This window comes from Eublepharis macularius, chromosome 1 (assembly GCF_028583425.1).
Source record: "Eublepharis macularius isolate TG4126 chromosome 1, MPM_Emac_v1.0, whole genome shotgun sequence".
Lineage (NCBI taxonomy): Eukaryota > Metazoa > Chordata > Lepidosauria > Squamata > Eublepharidae > Eublepharis > Eublepharis macularius.
In genome coordinates this window covers 134,915,451-134,935,307 of record NC_072790.1, presented here as the reverse complement: position 1 = coordinate 134,935,307, position 19,857 = coordinate 134,915,451, and the positions used below count along the sequence as shown (strand labels likewise).

At 44.0% G+C, this 19,857-nt stretch overlaps 1 protein-coding gene across 2 annotated transcripts in view; it reads right to left on the bottom strand.

Annotated features, from left to right (window-relative positions):
- Nucleotides 1-19,621, bottom strand: part of SYTL3 (synaptotagmin like 3) — a 59,522-nt gene extending 39,901 nt beyond the window's left edge. For both annotated transcript variants that reach the window (XM_054983764.1, XM_054983773.1), the window contains exons 1-5: nucleotides 19,512-19,621; nucleotides 18,378-18,593; nucleotides 15,794-15,858; nucleotides 8,612-8,663; nucleotides 7,225-7,291 (exon numbers count right to left, since the gene is read on the bottom strand). In XM_054983764.1, the coding sequence (XP_054839739.1) occupies nucleotides 7,225-7,291; nucleotides 8,612-8,663; nucleotides 15,794-15,858; nucleotides 18,378-18,593; nucleotides 19,512-19,621 (510 nt within the window). The remainder of the gene's footprint in view (nucleotides 1-7,224; nucleotides 7,292-8,611; nucleotides 8,664-15,793; nucleotides 15,859-18,377; nucleotides 18,594-19,511) is intronic.
- Nucleotides 19,622-19,857: the final 236 nt, after the last annotated feature.

Below are 19,857 nucleotides of genomic sequence, written 5' to 3'. Positions count from 1 at the left end.
AGCTTGTGGCTAGATAAGGTTCTTTCTACAAGTTCCCTCTCAAAAGCAAACAAGAGTCCATTGATTGAATAAGGAAACTTTACTGCAGAAAAGGTCCATTATAGTCCACAGTCCTGAATAGGAGACTCAGGATGGTACACAGTCATTGTTACCAATGAAGGGCAAAGCATGAGGTACAAAGTAACAATACCCATCTGGATTCGCCTCCCCCCACAGTTCTCAAAACAACATCTCTCAGTCCTGGGAAGCTGCTCTCCTTCAAGGCCAATGCTTGGTGGAACGGGGTTAGACAAAACAGTCGCCTCCGGCGGGGATGCTGCCTGGGAACTGGTGCACCTGGGAAGAAAGCACTTAAACACTAGAAGCATTAGAAAATGGAGTCAGTATAGTTTTAGATATACACTGGACCTGACATTCTGCCCCCCTTAAAATAGATCCCCCCCTGGTTTATATGGGTAGCGAGTATGAAAAGCTTTGGTTAATCTAGGAGCATGAACATGTACAGAGTTCACCCACTCATCGTACCCAGAATCAAAGTCCTTCCATCTAATGAGGTAAAAAAGCTGATTTCGTTTAAGTTTAGAGTCCAAAATTTGTTGCACCTCATAGTGTATTTGGTCGTCAATCAAAGTTGGAATGGGTGGAGCTTTGATGTGCCACTTGTCATCGGTAGGAGCTCTTTTTAAAAGACTGACATGGAACGTATCGTGTACGTGGCGTAAGTTCTTGGGCAAAGTTACAGCAACAGTCACTTTATTTATTATTTTGCGCACGGGGAAAGGTCCCAGGAATTTCAGAGCGAGTTTGCGGCTTGTTTGAGCTAGTTTTAGGTTCTTTGTGGAAATATACACATGATCTCCAGGTTGCAAATCCCATTCGGCCACACGATGGCGATCTGCGTATTTTTTGTAATCCAGTTTGGCTTTTTCGAGATGTTTCTTAATAAGAGTCCATTGTTGCGCCGCCTCCCCCCACCACGAAGATACATCTGGCAAATTAGAGGAATGGAGAGGGGGAGCGTCCAACGGGAAGGGATTGAAGTGAGCTCCATAGACAATTTTGAAAGGGGCCTCTCCAGTTGAAGCGTGTACACTGTTGTTATATGAAAATTCGGCCAGAGGGAGAAGGTCTACCCAATTATCTTGTTGGAAATTAATGTAACAACGAAGAAACTGTTCTAGTATCTGGTTTGTTTTTTCGGATTGTCCGTCGGTTTGCGGGTGGTGGCTTGAGCTGATGCCTTGCTCAATATTCAACATTCTCAAAAGCTCCCGCCAGAAATTGGCAACGAACTGTCCGCCGCGATCCGAAATCACCTTGGACGGAAAAGAATGTAATTTTACGATGTGTTTTAAAAATAAATCTGCTAGTTTTCGAGCGGTGGGTATAGCAGTACAGGGAATAAAATGAGCTTGTTTGGAGAACAGATCTACCACGACTAAAATGCAATTATGTCCTTTTGAAAGAGGTAGATCAGTGATAAAGTCCATAGATATTATTTCCCAAGGTCTGTTGGGTGTTTCCAATGGTTGTAGGAGACCCGGAGGTTTTCCTTTTCTGGTTTTGGCGCTGAGGCAAACGGGGCAGGAACTAACATATTGGGAAATATCTTTGCGCATGCCCGGCCACCAGAACTGCCTTTGGATTAGATGCAATGTTTTCAGATACCCATAATGACCAGCAGTGGGAGCATCATGACAGCGCTGCAAAACCTCCAGCCGGAGGCTGTCTGGGACATAAAACTTGCTCCCAGCTAGCCAATCCCCCTGTGGGGATTGGACCAGTTTGTTTCGCGGCGCCTTATCCCCCTCCTTTTCCACCTCAGTTTTAAGTTTCGATTTCCACTCCTGGTTGGCCGGGAGGGGCTGTTTGGCTCGACTGCGAGTAGTCACCACGCCCCCAAGTTGCGTAGGCGAGAAGACCGTGTCGACAGTCTCCTCCCGTTTGCTCTTGTGTTGGGGCATGCGCGATAGGGCGTCCGCCAAAAAGTTAGTCTTGCCCGGGAGAAAATTTAGAGTGAAGTTGAATTTGGAAAAGAATTCCGCCCATCGCAATTGCTTGGCATTCAGTCTGCGTGGGCTTCGGAGGGCCTCCAGATTTTTATGATCTGTCCAAACCTCGAAGGGGTATCGCGCCCCCTCCAGCCAATGTCTCCAATTAGTAAGGGCTGCTTTTACTGCAAAAGCCTCCTTCTCCCACACATTCCAATTCCTTTCCGCCTCCGAAAATTTTCTAGACAAGAACGCACAAGGCCGCAACTTTCCATCCTCCCCCTTCTGCAATAAAACTCCCCCTATTGCCGTATCGCTGGCGTCGACTTGCACTACAAAAGGGGACTGTTCGTTGGGGTGGGAGAGGATGGGCTCCGTTACAAATCGCCTTTTCAGGCATTCGAAAGCAGTTTGGCAATCGGAGGTCCATTGTAGTTTGGAGGAGGGTTTTTTAGCTTGGTCCCCTTTATCTTTTGTTTTCAACAATTCTGTTAAGGGGAGCGTGATTTGGGCGAAATTTGCTATAAAGTCTCTATAGAAGTTGGCAAAACCCAGGAAGGATTGTAGTTCTTTATGGGTGGTGGGTGTTTGCCATTCTTGAATCGCTTGTATTTTGGTTGGATCCATTTTTAAACCCTCTTGGGAGATGCAATACCCAAGGTAAGTGAGTTCGGTTTTATGGAATTCACATTTGGACAACTTGATGGGCAGTTTATTATTCATCAAGGTGGCCAGGACCTTTTGTACCATTTGGATATGTTCTTCCTCTGTGTCTGAATAAATTAGGACATCATCAAGGTACACCACCACCCCTTTGTACAGAAATTCGTGCAGAACTTCGTTTATCATGGACATAAATACAGACGGGGCTCCCGTCAATCCAAAAGGCATAACTAGGTATTCATATTGTCCGAGGGGCGTATTAAATGCGGTTTTCCACTCATCCCCTGCCTTGATACGGACGTGGAAGTAAGCATCTTTTAAGTCTAATTTTGTAAAGATCTTACCTTGGGCCACGACGTTGAGAAGGTCTCGGATGAGTGGTATAGGATAGGCGTTGTTGGTGGACACTGCATTAAGTCCTCGAAAGTCCGTGCACAGTCGTAGTCCCCCATCCTTCTTTTTCACGAAGAGAACGGGAGCAGCGTGGGGGCTGTTGGCTGGGCGGATGAACCCTCGTTGGAGGTTGGTGTCGATGAATTTCCGGAGCTCTTCTCGCTCATGGAGACTCATGGGATAGAGTCGTCCTTTGGGCAGTGAGGCTCCGGGTAAAATTTCCACCGCACAGTCCGTTCGTCGGTGCGGGGGTAGAGTATCAGCTTCCTCCTCGGAAAAGGCGTTTAGAAAAGGCCAATACGGTTCGGGTATTTGGTTGATTTCTTCTTGAGTAAGAAGGGCCTTTTCAGTATGAGTTGGATCATTGCCCCAGTTTTGGTTCCAACGGTGATTTTTGCAGTTGGTATGATTGAAGGTGATACATCCTTGTGCCCAGTCTATGTAGGGATTGTGATCACATAGCCACTTGCTGCCTAGAATTAACGGGTATTTGGCAGTGGCGCTGATGACAAAAGACCTTTTTTCCCAATGTTGTCCCATGCCTGTGATCACTGGGATGGTCTCAGTGGTAACAGGGTTCATGTTGGTGCCATCCATTTGTTCAAAGATTACTGGATTTTGTAATTCCCGAGTTGGCAAGACTAGTCCATTGACTAGAGCTGGGGCGATGATGTCTCTCGAACAGCCCGAGTCTATAAGGGCTTGCACTCGGATGTGCATTTTTCTCTCTGGGTTGATGAGAGTTACTGGCATGAATAAGATGGACCCAGGCGGCCGGTTCCGTGCAGGGACGGGCTTGGGGCGGATCTGTCGTTTGGGCCCTTTTACGACAGATCCATCTCGTTTCCCGACTGGGGGCTTTCTGGATTGACTTCTGCGTTTGGGGAAGCGGGGTCGTATTCCATAACTTCTTCCGCTTCCAGTCCTCTCTCTGAGGCGGGCCTTTGGGAAGCGCCGCGGCCTCTGTTCGCGCGTGGCGCGGGAATCGGGCGTTGGAGAGTAGGAAATGGAGCAAGGGTTGGGCGCCGTAATTGAAGCGGAGGTCTTTGCACAGGCCGGTAGGGGCATTGTGCTGCAAAGTGACCGGCTTGTCCGCATTGCAAACACAGCCCTTGTTGCCATCTAGCATCTCTCGCTCCACGGGTGGCGTACCCAGCTCCCCGTCCTCCCTTCTGTAAAGTCAAGGGTCTTCTTTGTCCCGTTTGTTGTTGTTGTTCAACCAAACGGACTTCCAAAATGCGATTCTCAACTTCGCACGCAAGTTGGATCCAACCTAACAACGTAGGGGGATTGTCCTGCATGAGGGCTCTGTCCAAAAGTCTCGGGTTTAATCCTTGCTTGAACAGAATGATTTTGGTGGACTCCTCACACCTGGGGCATTTGGCGGCCAATTGTCGGAATTTCGTAATATAGTCTCTCGCCGACATACTGCCCTGTTTAATGGCTTGCAATTCTGTTCGGGCCCTGGTTTCCTCTAAGGGGTCTTCATATTGCGCTCGGATAGCATCCACCAACCCCTGGAGAGTATCGAGTTCCGGGGCCCCGATATTGTATAGTCCTACATACCAGTCCGCTGCTTTGCCTTGTAAGCGGGAGCCGAGATGTTCAATTTGACTGGCCTCGCTGCCGAAGAGGTGTCCCCACCGGTTGAAGAATTGCACCACTTGCACTAAGAAAAATCCCAGTTTGGAGGGATCTCCATCAAAAGTAGCTTCCAGTTTCACCCAACCCATCGGGAGGTCTTGCCTCGGAGCCGGTGCTGGGTAGAAGTCCGTCGGAAGCATCAATGGCACTTGAGGTATGGGGGGACCCGGTTGTGGTAGCGGTGCTGGTTGCGCTGGCGGCGGCCTCACCGGTTGAGCCGGGGGTGGCGGTCTCGGCTGGGCTGGCGGTGGTGCTCTCGGCTGGGCCGGTGGCTGCAGTCGTGGTCGGACCGGCGGCTGCAATCTCGGTCGGGCTTGTGGTGGCAATACAGGAGGTGCTGGCAGTAGCGGTTGAGGTGGAGGTGGCCTGTGCGGCTGAGTAATGACCGGCCGCTGAGGGATGGGTTGGTGGGGTCGTAGTGGTGTAGGTCCCACCGGTTGGTTCGGAGGTGGTAACACGGGTTGATCAAGTGGCAAATGTATCGGTTGCTGCAACGGGGTTAACTGCGGTCGAAGCGGAAGGGGCCGCAGCGGCGAAGGTCTGATGGGTGGTGGGTCGCGCGGGCTTGCCCCTCCCGACGCCGTGATCCTGGGAAGCAGAGACTGATCTTGAGGTGCCGGTAGGCCGTCCCTCGGGGTTAGTTGAATGGGGACCGCTTCTCGTGGTTGTTGTGGCAATTCCTCCCCAGGAGGAGCCGGAGGCTCTTCCGTCTGAGTCGGCCGTACCGTCGTTGTAGAAGCAGGAGGGGGTATCACCGTCGTCTCGGTTGGACGGGTTGGTCCTTCTTCCCCCTCTCCAGGCCGCTCAGCTGGAGTCTCCTCGGCAGGTGTATCCCCGTCTGATTTAGGGGTTTCCGTTGGAGTCTCTCCGGGTGCCTCAGCTGGAGTATCCCCGCTAGGCGGAATTTCGTCTAATCTAGGGGGTTCCTCGGGCGTTTCCCCCGGTTCTCCAACGTCCTCCACTGGATAGGACATAACGCTTTGGAGGGTGGCTATTTGTACAGCCATTTCTTCAGGTGAAAGCCTCTCTCCTGCCCCCATCGCTGAGATTAGGTGGATGGCATGAGCCAAACTTTCCTCCATATCAATCAGTCTAGCTTCCAACTGTTGCATTCGGCTTGGACCCGGTTGCCCCGTAGCGGAATCTCCCTCGGTTGTACTCACCGGGGAAAGCGGCCCCCAAGGCGGAGGATCTCCTTGATCGACTCTCGATCTCGCTGCTAAAATTCCTTTGGCTAGACCCGTCACTGCCGAGATCCCGGAATCTACAGCATGGGTGCGACTTTGCATCTGCACCCAACTTTGTTCAGGAACTTCCGTTGGCTCTTTCCATGGAGCAAGTTCCGAATAATCCCAACTCAGGGCGCCGCGGTGGGATGTATTCCCGTCCGTACGTTCGGTCGTCCTGTTCCAAAACAGCCACGGTTGGCTGCTATCCAGCTCAGGGACAGTTCCTAGGCTTCGGCGCCCGTCCATCGAAACTCTAGGATGTAGTCCTCCGGCCCGGCGCTCTCGCGTTTCTCGGGGTCTGGCTCCCCACTCCGACGGGGTGGGTAACGAGATCAAGGGGAGAGCGGTAGCCTTCGGCCTGGTCCCCTCACCGCCGAGGTCGATGAGAGGCGGTGTGGAGGTCGAAGCTCCGGCCCCGACCGACACCGGTTCTTGAGGTTCTTGGGGTTGCGCTGTTTGACTGTCGGGGGACACATACGGATCAAACAAGGGATCCTTGTCCGGGACTCCCTTGGATTCCGCTGGGCCCGACTCAGGCATGATTGGTAACAAAATGTCAGCTTGTGGCTAGATAAGGTTCTTTCTACAAGTTCCCTCTCAAAAGCAAACAAGAGTCCATTGATTGAATAAGGAAACTTTACTGCAGAAAAGGTCCATTATAGTCCACAGTCCTGAATAGGAGACTCAGGATGGTACACAGTCATTGTTACCAATGAAGGGCAAAGCATGAGGTACAAAGTAACAATACCCATCTGGATTCGCCTCCCCCCACAGTTCTCAAAACAACATCTCTCAGTCCTGGGAAGCTGCTCTCCTTCAAGGCCAATGCTTGGTGGAACGGGGTTAGACAAAACAGTCGCCTCCGGCGGGGATGCTGCCTGGGAACTGGTGCACCTGGGAAGAAAGCACTTAAACACTAGAAGCATTAGAAAATGGAGTCAGTATAGTTTTAGATATACACTGGACCTGACAGAGGTTACTTCCTTTATCAATGGCCATCTGAGAGAAAAGTGAAGTTGGGAGACAGACTACAGGAAGATAAGCTCAAAGGAAGGGGGAGTCCCCCTCCTACATCATATCCCTGTTGGATTGTGACAGATCTAGGGTTTAGTCACACATATCTACCACTATCACATCTAGTATGGTCCTCAGAAACTGACTTACATACATACAATGTCATCTAGTAAAACAAGGCCTAAAAGATTAAAAGGAACACAAGGCTGGAAAAGGAAATAGCAGCTGACAACGCTAAAAGGAGTATATCTAGATAGCCTATTAAGCCGAAAGACGGAAATATACATTACCACTGTATTAACTCCACTTGTAGATTCAGAGAATGGAGGAGGTGTTGGAGGAATCACAGAAATGTTACTAAGAACATAAAGGACAAAATAACATCATAAAAAATATTTTAATAGATTTCGGTAATGTTCTATTCACCATCTTTATCTCCTTCCACTTTATTTACCATTGCAGTTTAAAATTCATCAGCCACAGATGATTGTCCAAGATGGTTCACAACAAAAATGATAATATGCAGCATTGTGGTGATCAAAATTTTGTCATATCAAAATTTTGGATGAAAATATTTATAGAAATGGAAAATATCACACATCAAGTTATTTATGCCACACCAGCAATTGGCTTTGCTAACAATATAGGGGGAACAAAATAGAAAAGTATCATCCAAGGGATTAACAATGTTCATGTTGATGGCAGTGCATAAGGTAATAGCAAAGTGCTGGAAATCTGGCAGAATCATTATCATTACATCACTGGTACTCTGAGTTATGGCAAATAGCTACGGCAAAAAAATTGGCACATCAACTTAGAGTTGTTAAAGGTAATGCCAGTTTTTTATGAAACATGACAAGACTTCATTTCATATACTAATCAGAACAGTACCCAACATCAACACTTATCTGAACTCTTCCTCAAATTATGGAAAAGAGATTAGATTCATAGTATATATAGAAATGTTTTTTTAAAAAACTCCCATATGCCATTAAAAATTACCTCTCTATGTTTTATATTGTGCAAGATAAATTTTTAAAGTCCTCAACAGTTTGATTCAACATTGCCTGTTTTCTTTTTCATCTTTTCTCTCTCTCATTTTTCTTCCCTTTCTTATTTAATCTTTTTTATTATTATTATGATATGCTCACTGCTTGATCCTATATGTAATATTGTATGTTATGTATGTAGTTTAGATGGTGGTGGTGGTGTTGTTGTTGTTATGTTGTGCCAACTAAAGAATTAAATTAAACGTCACTATAATGTTTTTGACAGCAGCTCCATGGGAAGATTTCCATCATTTTCTATCTAGCATAATTTGCCCCATGTCCTGATCTTACTACACTGTGCATCTCCCCACTCCTGCTGCTCTATATCACTGGTTTCTGTTAGCAGTGAAAACACACATTAAATGGCATCAGGTCATGGGATGACTGATACTAGTAATTACAGATAGAGAAGCAGGGACTTGACACAAGATAGCCCTTTTGGGAGAAACCCGTTTAGTTAATATCCATTTCTGCCCCAAGTTATTCAGAATTTTTGTTAGAAGCACCACTGTTAAAAGCTTGTCATAAAAAAGTGAACACTGACACCTGCTGAAATTTCATGGGAAAGTCTATTTTGTATTGTTCAATATATTCCTTCTTTAGGACACATTGTCCTTCTTATGCTTACCTTAATTTCTGATAAGATTCCAGGAGCTTTGTGCCAGCAGTTTCATGTTTACCTATGAAAGAAAAAGAGAACCCATTAAGGTAATTTGGCACCAATAAAATTGCATTCAAAAAGTTCTTTACATCCCCCCCCCCATTTTTCTTGCACTTAGAGGTTCTCAAATGATTTTTATTATTATTATTATTTATTTGATTTATATCCCGCCCGCCCTGAGCAGGCTCAGAGCGGGTTACAATAAGAAGTAAAAGTAGAGAAATACAGTAAAATACAGTAAAATCACAGTTTCCAAACACAAACATATCAGGAAGTCCACCTGTTCACCATATATAAAAAGGGTGGAGGACTGGATCAATAGCTTATGGCTGCTCATGCATTGCGGGGGGGGGGGGGTCATATAGCTCCCCCCAGGTAGGAGACCGGCAGGAAGGCTCATTGGTGGATTTAATGTTGGCCTCAACCATATGCCTGGTGGAACATCTGTTTTGCATGCCTGCCGAAAAGATGAAAGATCTTGGCAGGCTAAGGTGTCTTCAGATAGAGAGTTCCCCCAGGTCACGGCCAGGACTGAAAAAGCCCTGGACCAGGTTGAGGCCAGTCAAGCCTCCCTGGGGTCAGGGACCACCAGCAGGTGTTTACCTGCTGATCTCAGTACCTTCAGAGGCATATACAGGGGGAGTCGATCCCTCAGGTATGCTGGTCCCAGTCCGATTAGGGCTTTATAGGTTAAGACCAACACCTTGAACCTGACCCGGAACTCCACGAGGAGCCAGTGCAGCTGCTGCAAGGTTGGAGTTATGTGTACCTTGTATGATGCAACAATCACACGCACAGTAACATTCTGGACCCGCTGCAATTTCCGGGTCAGACTCACGGGAAGCCCTGTGTAGAGCGAGTTACAGTAGTCCAATCTGGAGATGACCATTGCATGGATCACTGTTGTTAGGTCATGGGTTAAAAGATAGGGGGCAAGCTGGAAAAAAGCAGACTGGGCAACTGCCATGACCTGGGCATCCATTGATAAGGAGGAGTCCAATGTCACGCCAAGACTCCTGACCGATGGAACGGGCACAAGTGGTGCCCCATCAAAGGCTGGGAGCTGGATCCCCCCCTCCGACACCCCACGGCCCAAGTACAGGACCTCTATCTTCATGGGATTCAACTTCAGTCTACCCATCCAGACATGGCCTCCAAAGCTTTAATTAGGGCTTCAGGGGGAGATCCAGGCCAGCTGTCCATCAACAGATACAACTGGGTGTTATCTGCATACTGGTGACAACCCAGTCTGAAATTCCGTACCAGCTAAGGAAGGGGGCGCATATACAGATTGAACAACAAAGAGGAGAGTATCGGCTCCTGGGGGATGCCGCACACCAATGGTAGGCGTACTGATAATCTCTCCCCAAGTGCCACCTTCTGTCCCCGACCACGGAGAAAAAAGACCATTGCAGGGCAGTCCCTCATATCCCCACATTTTTAAAATGCGATTTTTTTAAAAAGCATTCTTCCAGATTTTAGTTCAATGTGCTACAATGTACAGATGCTAGAAACTTTAATTACATTTGGAAAAAAGTCAGTTATCAACAATTAAGAAAAAACAGGATGATCAGAGAAAAACACTGCTATAGCTACTGTTATTTTGCACATTTATAATACATTTGCAACACCTAGACATCTGAATAAATAACAAACATGAACAATAAAAATTATCTTTCTGCTCACAAAATTCTGTCACTACAATCAGCTAAGCAATACTTGCAATTCAAGGGAGTCAGGTGACCAATCACATGCAACGAACAAAGGGCAGCACACAGCAAAAACATCAGCATCAATAATTAATAGCAGAAATCTCATTCTGCTATCACACAGCTACTTACAAACATAATCATTGTGCCTCAGATAAATTATTAACTAAAACAATACAAAAGGTAACTTGTACACTGGTGTGATCAGTTAAATAAGTGATAATAATTATTCTCCCACAATAATCAACTACCTGATCTTCTATATCAGGTTATGCCAACAAAACAGAGAGGTGGGCAATCATCATACAAGAAATCTGTTGAAAGAGCTGCTTCACTTATCAATGACGGCTTCCACACAGATGTTTTGCTCTGCTTTGGCATTCTTACAGCAGCATTTTGGAGCATCCACATGACATCTTCCTGTACTTATCCTGCTTCTGTTTTCCTTTGCTTTTCTGGGATCTTTCCTGAACCTTGTTTGGTCAGACCTTTTTACAAAGATTGCTATCAAAGAGCTTTTAGATGCTGTATGAAAAGGAAGGTATGAATTTGTAAGTCCCACCCACACTGGCACCATTTTCCTTACCATAGCCACACACCCCTGTTTTCCCTTCACCTATGGAACTATAGAGTGTTTTTGATAAAAATGGCAATTAACACATTGCTATAGTGCAATAATGTTATAACAATTTATTGCCACAATCTACGTGTTACCAGATTTCTTTTTTTAAGGTAAGTACTTCACCCTTTTCCTTGCAGTTATAAGGCAAAAAGTGCAGGCTGTACATCTCCCCTTATACCTTCACAACGAAAAGGGCTAGAGACTTTTAAAAAATGAAAGCCAGGAACAAATAGATTGTTATCATGCTACAATGATCTAACTATTTCCAGTCTAAAACCATCTAATAGAGATGGTGGAATGGGGACTGGGTGGGTTATGGCAAGGAAAGTTCTAGAAAAACTACTGTGTACATTCTCCATTCTCACAATGAATGCCTCAGCATTTACAACTGCAATGAGAGCTACATGGAAAACTGGTTTTGTGTGGAAGCAGTCAATGTGGGTAATTCAAGTAGATACCCAAACACAGGGCTTGACAAATTTTCATTGGCTTTAAAAGCCAGCCTAAAAATTTAGGAACCAGAGAATGGTGGTGGGAGGGAGAAGCAGGAAATTCTCGCTCCACAAAGTCCACAGGAGGTTGACCTCAGGGCTCCTTCCTTACCCTGTAATATGGGGATGATAATGGCCGTCATCACACGGGCTTTTATTTAGCGCTAAAATGGTGCTATTTCCTGGCAAACACCCACCTTATTCCAACACTGCAGCGATTTTCTCTCTTCTGCTTTGTGCTTGATAGTCACGTTATTTTGTGCCTCAGTGTGAATGCCTCACATCGATGTATTTCGCCTCGCAATTTCCTATGCCCTCCCTTCAATCCCAGAATCCATTTCTTCCTGCGACTCCCCTTTTTTTAATTTTATTATGTCCTTATAACGCCATAACGACATAACACAATGCAAACTTTCTGCTGAAGTAAAAATGACTCAATCGCCATGGCAGAGTCTTCAGCGATGGGGATCACGTCAGACAGGGAGTTTTCTGCGGGCAAAGGGCTATTTATATAATTTCAAAGTTGGAAAAACAAAAGGGTCATAATGTTTTGCTCTAACGGAATGTTTATATGCTGTTATTCCATTATAGCGGAATTAAATGCCAGAATAATAAAAAAAAGGGGGAGGAGCTGCTTCTGCGCGGTTAGAGAGAACAGAACAGAGTGCTTCGGTGTGGACAGCTGGTGGCGCGAAGAGCCATTAGTTGACCCAAAGAAACGTTACTGTGCCGATAACAGGTAGGACGCTATATGCTGTAAATTTAATGGAAGAGATGCCCGTGTGACGACGGCCAATGTCTACTACCTTCTACTATTGTTAAAAGAACTATCATGATAAAGAACTTCGAATATTTTACATTGTAGTTGATAGGTTACATTTTAATAGATTAACATCTTGGGACTGAGATTTAAAAGCACACTTGTTGAGGGGATTATGGACAAATTACAGAGGAACCAGTACATTGGCTTGTGTAAATTAGATTCAATGCTGCTACTAAGACGATCAAGCCATTTCCATTTTTAACTGTAAGTTTTCACACAGTTCCTTCAATATCTCAAGAAGGCACCTAGGCTGAGTTTTCAGAAACATTAATATCTTAAATTTAATCAATTAATATATTAGTGACGTTAAATTGTTAGACAACTCATCAGTTACATTTTAACAGACTGGCAGTTCTGTTTTCCGCAGTTCCCTGTACAGAGTACGTCAGAATGCTTAAGTTGCCCAAATAGCAATTAGTGTGAAGAAAGGCAATCAGCTAAGAATAATCATTACAGTTTTGGTTAACTGTTTTCCTTTTGTACATTAACTCTTCCTTTAAGAGAGTCACAAAATAGGAAAACAAATGTATTTGGCTACAATCCTGCACATTGAAAGACTGCTGAAATTTCATTGACCAATAGGATTTAAGCAGCCTAACTATGTCTAGGATTGCAGCTTTTAACTTGGAACAGTTTTTGCATGATTTGAAATTCTAGACTTAAGGATCCCATTCCTGCGGTGGGGGTGGTGGAATCTCCTGCTTTCATACACACACCCGGCCACTACTCATCTGGCCAGCGGAGAGGAAATTCACAGGAATGGGCTTCCCAGGTGCACTCCAGGAGCAGTGCAATGATATCACTCCTGGGAGTGATGTCATTGCACCACCTAGAGAGCATTTCTGTGCTTTGCCTCAGACCGCAGGCTTTGCTGTGGGCCAAAGCATGTGTGGGCCGCCGTGCCTACATAATAACATCGCTTCCTGTTATTACACAGGCTTGTGCGTGCTTTGCTCACAAAGAGGATTATGGGAATGGAAGTGAGGTAAGCATGGGGGTCCCCTGCCTCCACTGGGAGGCTAGGGGGACCTGGTAACCCTATTCCAGACAGGTAAGGTAAAGGTGCAAGCACCGAGTCATTACTGACCCATGGGGGGACGTCACATCACGATGTTTTCTTGGCAGACTTTTGTTACGGGGTGGTTTGCCAGTGCCTTCCCCAGTCATCTACACTTTACCCCGAGGAAACTGGGTACTCATTTTACCGACCTCAGAAGGATGGAAGGCTGAGTCAACCTTGAGCTGGCTATCTGAACCCGGCTTCTGCCAGGATCAAACTCAGGTCGAACTCAGGTCATGAGCAGAGTTTAGGCTGCAGTACTGCAGCTTACCACTCTGTGCCACGGGACCTGGTAACCCTATTCCAGATAGACTTAAAGGTATATACACCAAGGGCACACTCTAAGCAAAAAATACAAGTAGACCAATATATTTGTATTTTTAAATAATTAAATAGTTGAATTAATAATGATAAACATCTCTGCTTCTCAATCATTCCAATTCTTATACTTTGAAGAGAATTCTGAAAACTGGGGACAAATGCACAATATTCATTTTTGCTCATATTCATTTTTGCTCATGTCTCTTTAAAAAGGAGAAAGAAAGAAAGAAAGCTGAAAGGTCAGGAAAAGGATCAGGGCCTCCCTGGAATTATGACCCTGATTGTAGTTTCAGGTGGATAGCCATGTTGATCTGCAGTAGAAGAGCAAGATTTGACTCTAGCAGCACCTTAAAGCCCAACCCTGATTGTATTTACCTTTGGTATTAATAATAGCTGCTCTGATGGTCAGTTCAGGGGTTCCATCTCTTGCAGCACTTTATTTACCAGGGACAGTTCCTGTTTTATGGTCTTGAAATATTACTGTCCATATTTTGTCCCAATTTTTGACTTTTTGGCTATTTTCACACAGGGATATCACATACCCCTACCCCATCAGCCTGGAAAACTGGGTGCATCACCACCACCCTTTTAACTATTTAAAGCCTCCTGCCCTTTTCCTGCTGAGCTAACCTGTGCAGTAATGTTATGTTATAGCATGGCTCAGTAGGGAAAGGGAAAGTGTAGGGAAGATTTTAGACACAAGATGTCCCAGGGTGATCAGTAATGGGGAGAACGAAGCTTGCTACTGCTCCCATGACAATGGAGGCTCATTTTCGCATGCCCCATATGGCAGCAACTTTGGATATGCCTTGTTAAAATGTTATTCTTGTGAATTGTTAAAATTGTCACTCTTTAAAATTTGGTTCCTGTAATAACACTGACACCACACAGTGTTTAGCCTTCCATTTTACACACTGTAGCTGCTGATGTACGTTTTGAAATGCTGATTGTAGGACAGTTATGTTTTTTCAGAAATATCTTAAACAAGTTCTTGGCTTTCCAATGGAAGGCAGGCTGTTACAGAGTAGAACAATCCAGATGCTACAGATGAAACGGATTAGAGCCTTTTTGCAAATTAGAATGGTGGGCTAGGGTACTTAAAGCACAATCCTAAGGAAAATCACTACCATTCGTTTAAATGATCTTAGACTGGAGCAACTGTGCTTAGGATTACACTGTTAGAAAGTGATTCTTGTTATAAGGGCGTTATAAGCATCTATTTTTACCTGTGAAACATTAGAGAAGACAGGTTCTCAAGCTTTTTATTTTCTTCTAAAGGAGTCATTTGAACTCTCCCTCTCTGCTGTCTAAGGGATGGAAATAGAATGTTCACAGCTGGAATTTAGCTAGTTGCCCTCCATGCATAGCTGGTCCTCTCTATTTAATTTCAGCTACATTTGTAGTACTTCAGGAAGGTTAGGCCACTAAAGTTTCCCTTTGTTCCATTGGCACAGACATGCCCTCCTTCAGGATCAGTTTCCCAAGCTCAGCAAATGTATACTGTATTTTCTTCATGGCTAGTCATTTTAAATATGCACCGTGTCATAGTTCTTTACAGGTTAGATCCAAACAGGTTCTTCCACTCACAGCAGAATATTCTGCTTTTGTAAGCAGAATAACTCCTTCCATGAACATAAGATTACCTTCGGATCCAATCCATGATCTTCATTTAATCAAATCTCTCTGTCAAATTCAGACTTGTGCAGTCTACTTATTGCACAGATTGGTATGCCCATATATATCAAGTATAAGAAGAATGATGCAAGTGGCATGCATTGCTATCAATGGCCAATGGATATGAGAATGGCCAGTATAAACAGTTATTCATAGTAAACATTTATAATCTAGATGGAATATATTCTACTTTGCTAAAATACTTGATTTTAAAAATATTATATTTCAATATAATCCAAGCTCTCCAGGTTTGTAGCCAAAGCAAATAGCATTTCCCCATCTTATAGGCTCATATGTTTACATGCCAGAGGACCTATTATTTATTTCAGATAAGATTAATCTTATTTCATGCTAAGTCAGCAAAACATGAAGTGTAAAAATAACAGATCATTTTGACTTATATTCCATTTAGTACTACATAGTGATTTGCTGCTGTTTTTTATAACTACCTTCTGCTGGAAATTTCTTTACTCGCTCCTCAAAGAACCACTCGCCTGCTTTTGCCTTAATATCCCTGCAATACAGACAATAAACATTTTAACCTTCTATACACACTTTTTTTCAAGTGAGATTTTCATAATCATAAGAGGACATGAAAATAATTCTCAGAGTTACAAGAGGCAAAGGAACCTCAGCTACCACTTAATTAGGGTTGCAAACCACTATGTCACATAGTCACATAGTGACATAGTCACATAGTGGTTTGCAACAGACTGTTCAGGCATAAATCTCACCATGAGCCTAGTCGCTCTATTCACCCTAAACTACTTTACAGGGCTTGATGTGAGGGCAAAAAGAGGAGGGAATAAGCATGGTTAGCTTTAACCACAGTGGAGATGTCGTATCACACTATGTTCCAATATGAATACTTTTTTTAAAGTACTCAAAAACAACAGAAGTTCACTGCAATTTTTGCCAGCTTATTTCCAAATATCTCTCTCACTCTTTCTCACTCTCTCTCTCTCACACACACATAGACAACAGTAGAAGGTCAGACAGAAAAAGGAGGAAGGTGCATAGAAGCCTATTAAGTGTTCCTAATCTCTTAACCACAGTTAAAGTATTGGGAAATATTATGTCTGCCTAGGGCCAATAGCTTTTTAAAAATCTATCAAAATGTTTTCCTGTACATTACATAAAATGTAGTTAATTAATTCAAAGAACAGCAATATGAACTAAACAATTATGTAGACAGCTTCAGGTTGTTTGAACTTTATTTCAGTCAGACATTTCCTTGTTTTCAGATTTCTGCAAACCAAGCTCTACAGCTATGTTTTATTGGATGTCCTATGCTGTTGGTTGTGCTTAAGCTACCCTGTGTAATCCACCCCATGTCTCAGTGAGAAAGGCAGACTATAAATAACGTACAACAACAACAACGTGCTTATATACCACCCTTCTGGACAGATTAGTGCCCACTCAGAGTAGTGAATAAAATCAGTGTTGTTATTATCCCCACAATATAGCTGGAGAGCTGGAGCTGAGAGGAGTGGCTTACCCAAGGCCACCTACAGAGCTCATGGCAATAGTGGGAGCCAAACCTGCAGACTGCTGATTTGCAACCCCAACCATTTAACCACTATGCAACAGCATAATGGTATAAAGAGCTAGCTAACAATACAATTTAAACAACTGAGATAAAAAATGAAATGACAGAAGATAATGAAACTATTCTCTGTTCTTGCCATCAGGATATATAGGCTACCAGTTCCAAGGTACAGCATGGAATTCTCCTAGAACTACATGGAATTACAACTGATTACCAGACTACACATCATTTCCTCAGGAGGAACTGGCAGCTTCAGAGGATGCACTATGAAATATTATAGCATGGAAGTCCTAAAGTGGCTACACAGGATGGATGCTCTAGTACTTCCCCATCTCCTATGGTACACTATATACTACAGAGATTCTATGGTATTCCATAGAGACTAGCAGAAATTGATTGTTACCTGTAAACATATTAAAGGCCAGAAGCAGGTTGAGGACTGAGAACTGATGTTGGCTGACACCCTGACTGGCAAGACTGGCAAGCTTCCCTGCAAGCAGGGTTTAAATGGGAAAGCTTCATGGACTTTCCCATGTGCTTTTAGTATTCACGCTTACACCACAGCTGTGATGGATTGCATCAAAGGCTAGTGGCTTCCATGTTGAGATGTATATTGCTCAGGAAGTCTGTATCTTTCACTACCAGCTACAGAGGATTAATACAAGAAGAGGAATACCACCATCATGGCTTCCATTTGAGCCTCTTTGAAACATCTGACTGGCCATTTCTGGTAGATGAAGTTCTGAGCTTAATGACACACTAGTCTGATAATGTTTTACATCTATACTTATTGAAGCCTTTTGTCAACAGTCAGTGTTACATTCTAACATTCACATTCTGCAACGTATTTTATGAATGAATATAAACACAGCAGTTTTTCATTCTGAAAATCATTTTATACCTCTCATAAACCCAATAGCATATGACTGGGGAATGAACCATTTCAGGCATTTCAGCAGCAGCGTGGACAGGGATTTTAGACTCTCTTCTTTTCCCTTCTCTCAAGATTCTACAATGCTTCCCTGCATTATTTTTTGAACCTATGCTATTTTCCATGTCCTCCAGGTAAAGTAAATAGTGGCAGCGTATATGAGGGAAAGTAAACTCTAAGCTCCCTCCCCCCAATAGCTCTGGGCAGTAGCTGAGTTAGGGGAAGTAAATAGAGGGAACTGGCTGCCTGTCTGGTAAAGCCTCTGGGAGAGTAGAGAGGAGACTTTGTGAGAATTTGGGTCAGGGCTCTCTGTCTGCTAAACTGGAGGTTAGATGGGTGGCGTGTGGTGACCAGCTTTTAACTGCCTGGGAAGCCCCCAAACCTGTGAAAGGAAGTTTAAGGTGGGTGGCAATGTGGAAAAGGCAGTTTCCATACTTCCTTTCCTTTAGTATACCATAGGAGATGGGGAAGTCTTAGGACTGATGCCGGTCCACTAGAAGGGGTAGGAAACAAGCAGTGTATAACCACCCACGACTAATGTAGAATTTCTCACTCTTGAGCATAGCAGACAGTGCATTTCCACGTGTAGGGATTCAGAATGATGCGACATCCAGGGCATACTCGATGGCTGCATCCATTACACACAGCACCTCTATTCATCAGCACTCCAAGAGATTTCTGACAGCGGGCACATAACTTCTCAGAGTATTCCTGGCTTGTGCTTTTTGAACCTTTCCACTGAAGTTCCTGCAGCTGCATTTTCAGTTTCCTGTCCCCAAACATAAGAAATAGAAATATGCACACACATTCAGCATATAGTGACTGCAATAATATAAATGTTTCTGGATAGTTACCAACACTGCAATTTCTGTCTAGGTAGTGGCTTGAAACAATTTTAAGGGATAATACACTTTATTTAGCATAGGCAATGTAAACCAAGTACAAATAAGAGTCAACCCATAATTAATTTTTCCACAGTATCTATACACTGTGATGTTATGCTGGAGTACCAGCTGACCTCATGGGATGTGAGAGTGGATTTGCTCCTATGGCCAAATTTGATGAGATGGCACTTTTTTGCAAGTGCTAAAAGCAGGATTGGGGCTGTGGCATGGCAGGACAGGGAGTTTAACCTTTCACTCCATCATTTTTCCAATTTAAATCACTTTTCCCAAGCTGCTATTTGCCTCATGGGGGAAAACAGACAAGTTACTATATTGTATCTATATGTTTTCCCTTACAAGGAAAATAGCAGGTCTGGATGAGTGATATAAATCAAGAAACTGATAGCAGAAGTTAAACCCATTCTCCCTATGCTGAGAGCCCAGTCCAACGAAAGCCCCTTTTTTCTAGTGAGCTGTACTGAAAAGTCACAATTGCTTTCCAAATATCTTTGAAAAGTTCTGGTATAATTGAAGTTAAAGGAACCTGGATAAAATAAATATAATAAATTTCCCCCATATGCACTTGCTGTGAAAGGAAGTTCAGTATAAATTCTTATGCACTAAGTAAGCAGCAGTCTTTCCCATACAAATGGTCGTGACTAAATACATTTAATAAATTGCTTCTAGCAAATTATGTCACCTGCTAAGAAGCTGGGAGAAGCAAAAATCATGCCAGAAAAAGCCAAAAAAAGGTGGTGGTGGGGGGGAACAACAGCATACCATATTCTAGAATGGCAACATACCTTATTCTTTCTTCCTCCATCTTTCTCAACATCTGGTCACGATACAAGACATCCAAAACAATCTCTTGCTCCAGTCCCTTCAGGAAGTTGAGGTTAAGTTCCTGGGACATTTTTCCACTGATTTTACTGTTTTTAGAGAATATTCTACAACATTCCAAAAGAATAATATTGCTAATGTTTAGAGACAAGGTTCAGCAAAGAAGAGATGCAACAGTCTTTTTAGAGGCTGATCTCTTTCTTTAATTAGTGACACATTTGCATTGTTTTATCATTTTGAAGAAGGATGAAAAGAGCCCCTCCCTCCACCAGCCATCATTTCCCCAGTCTCAGTACCTGACGAGCACAC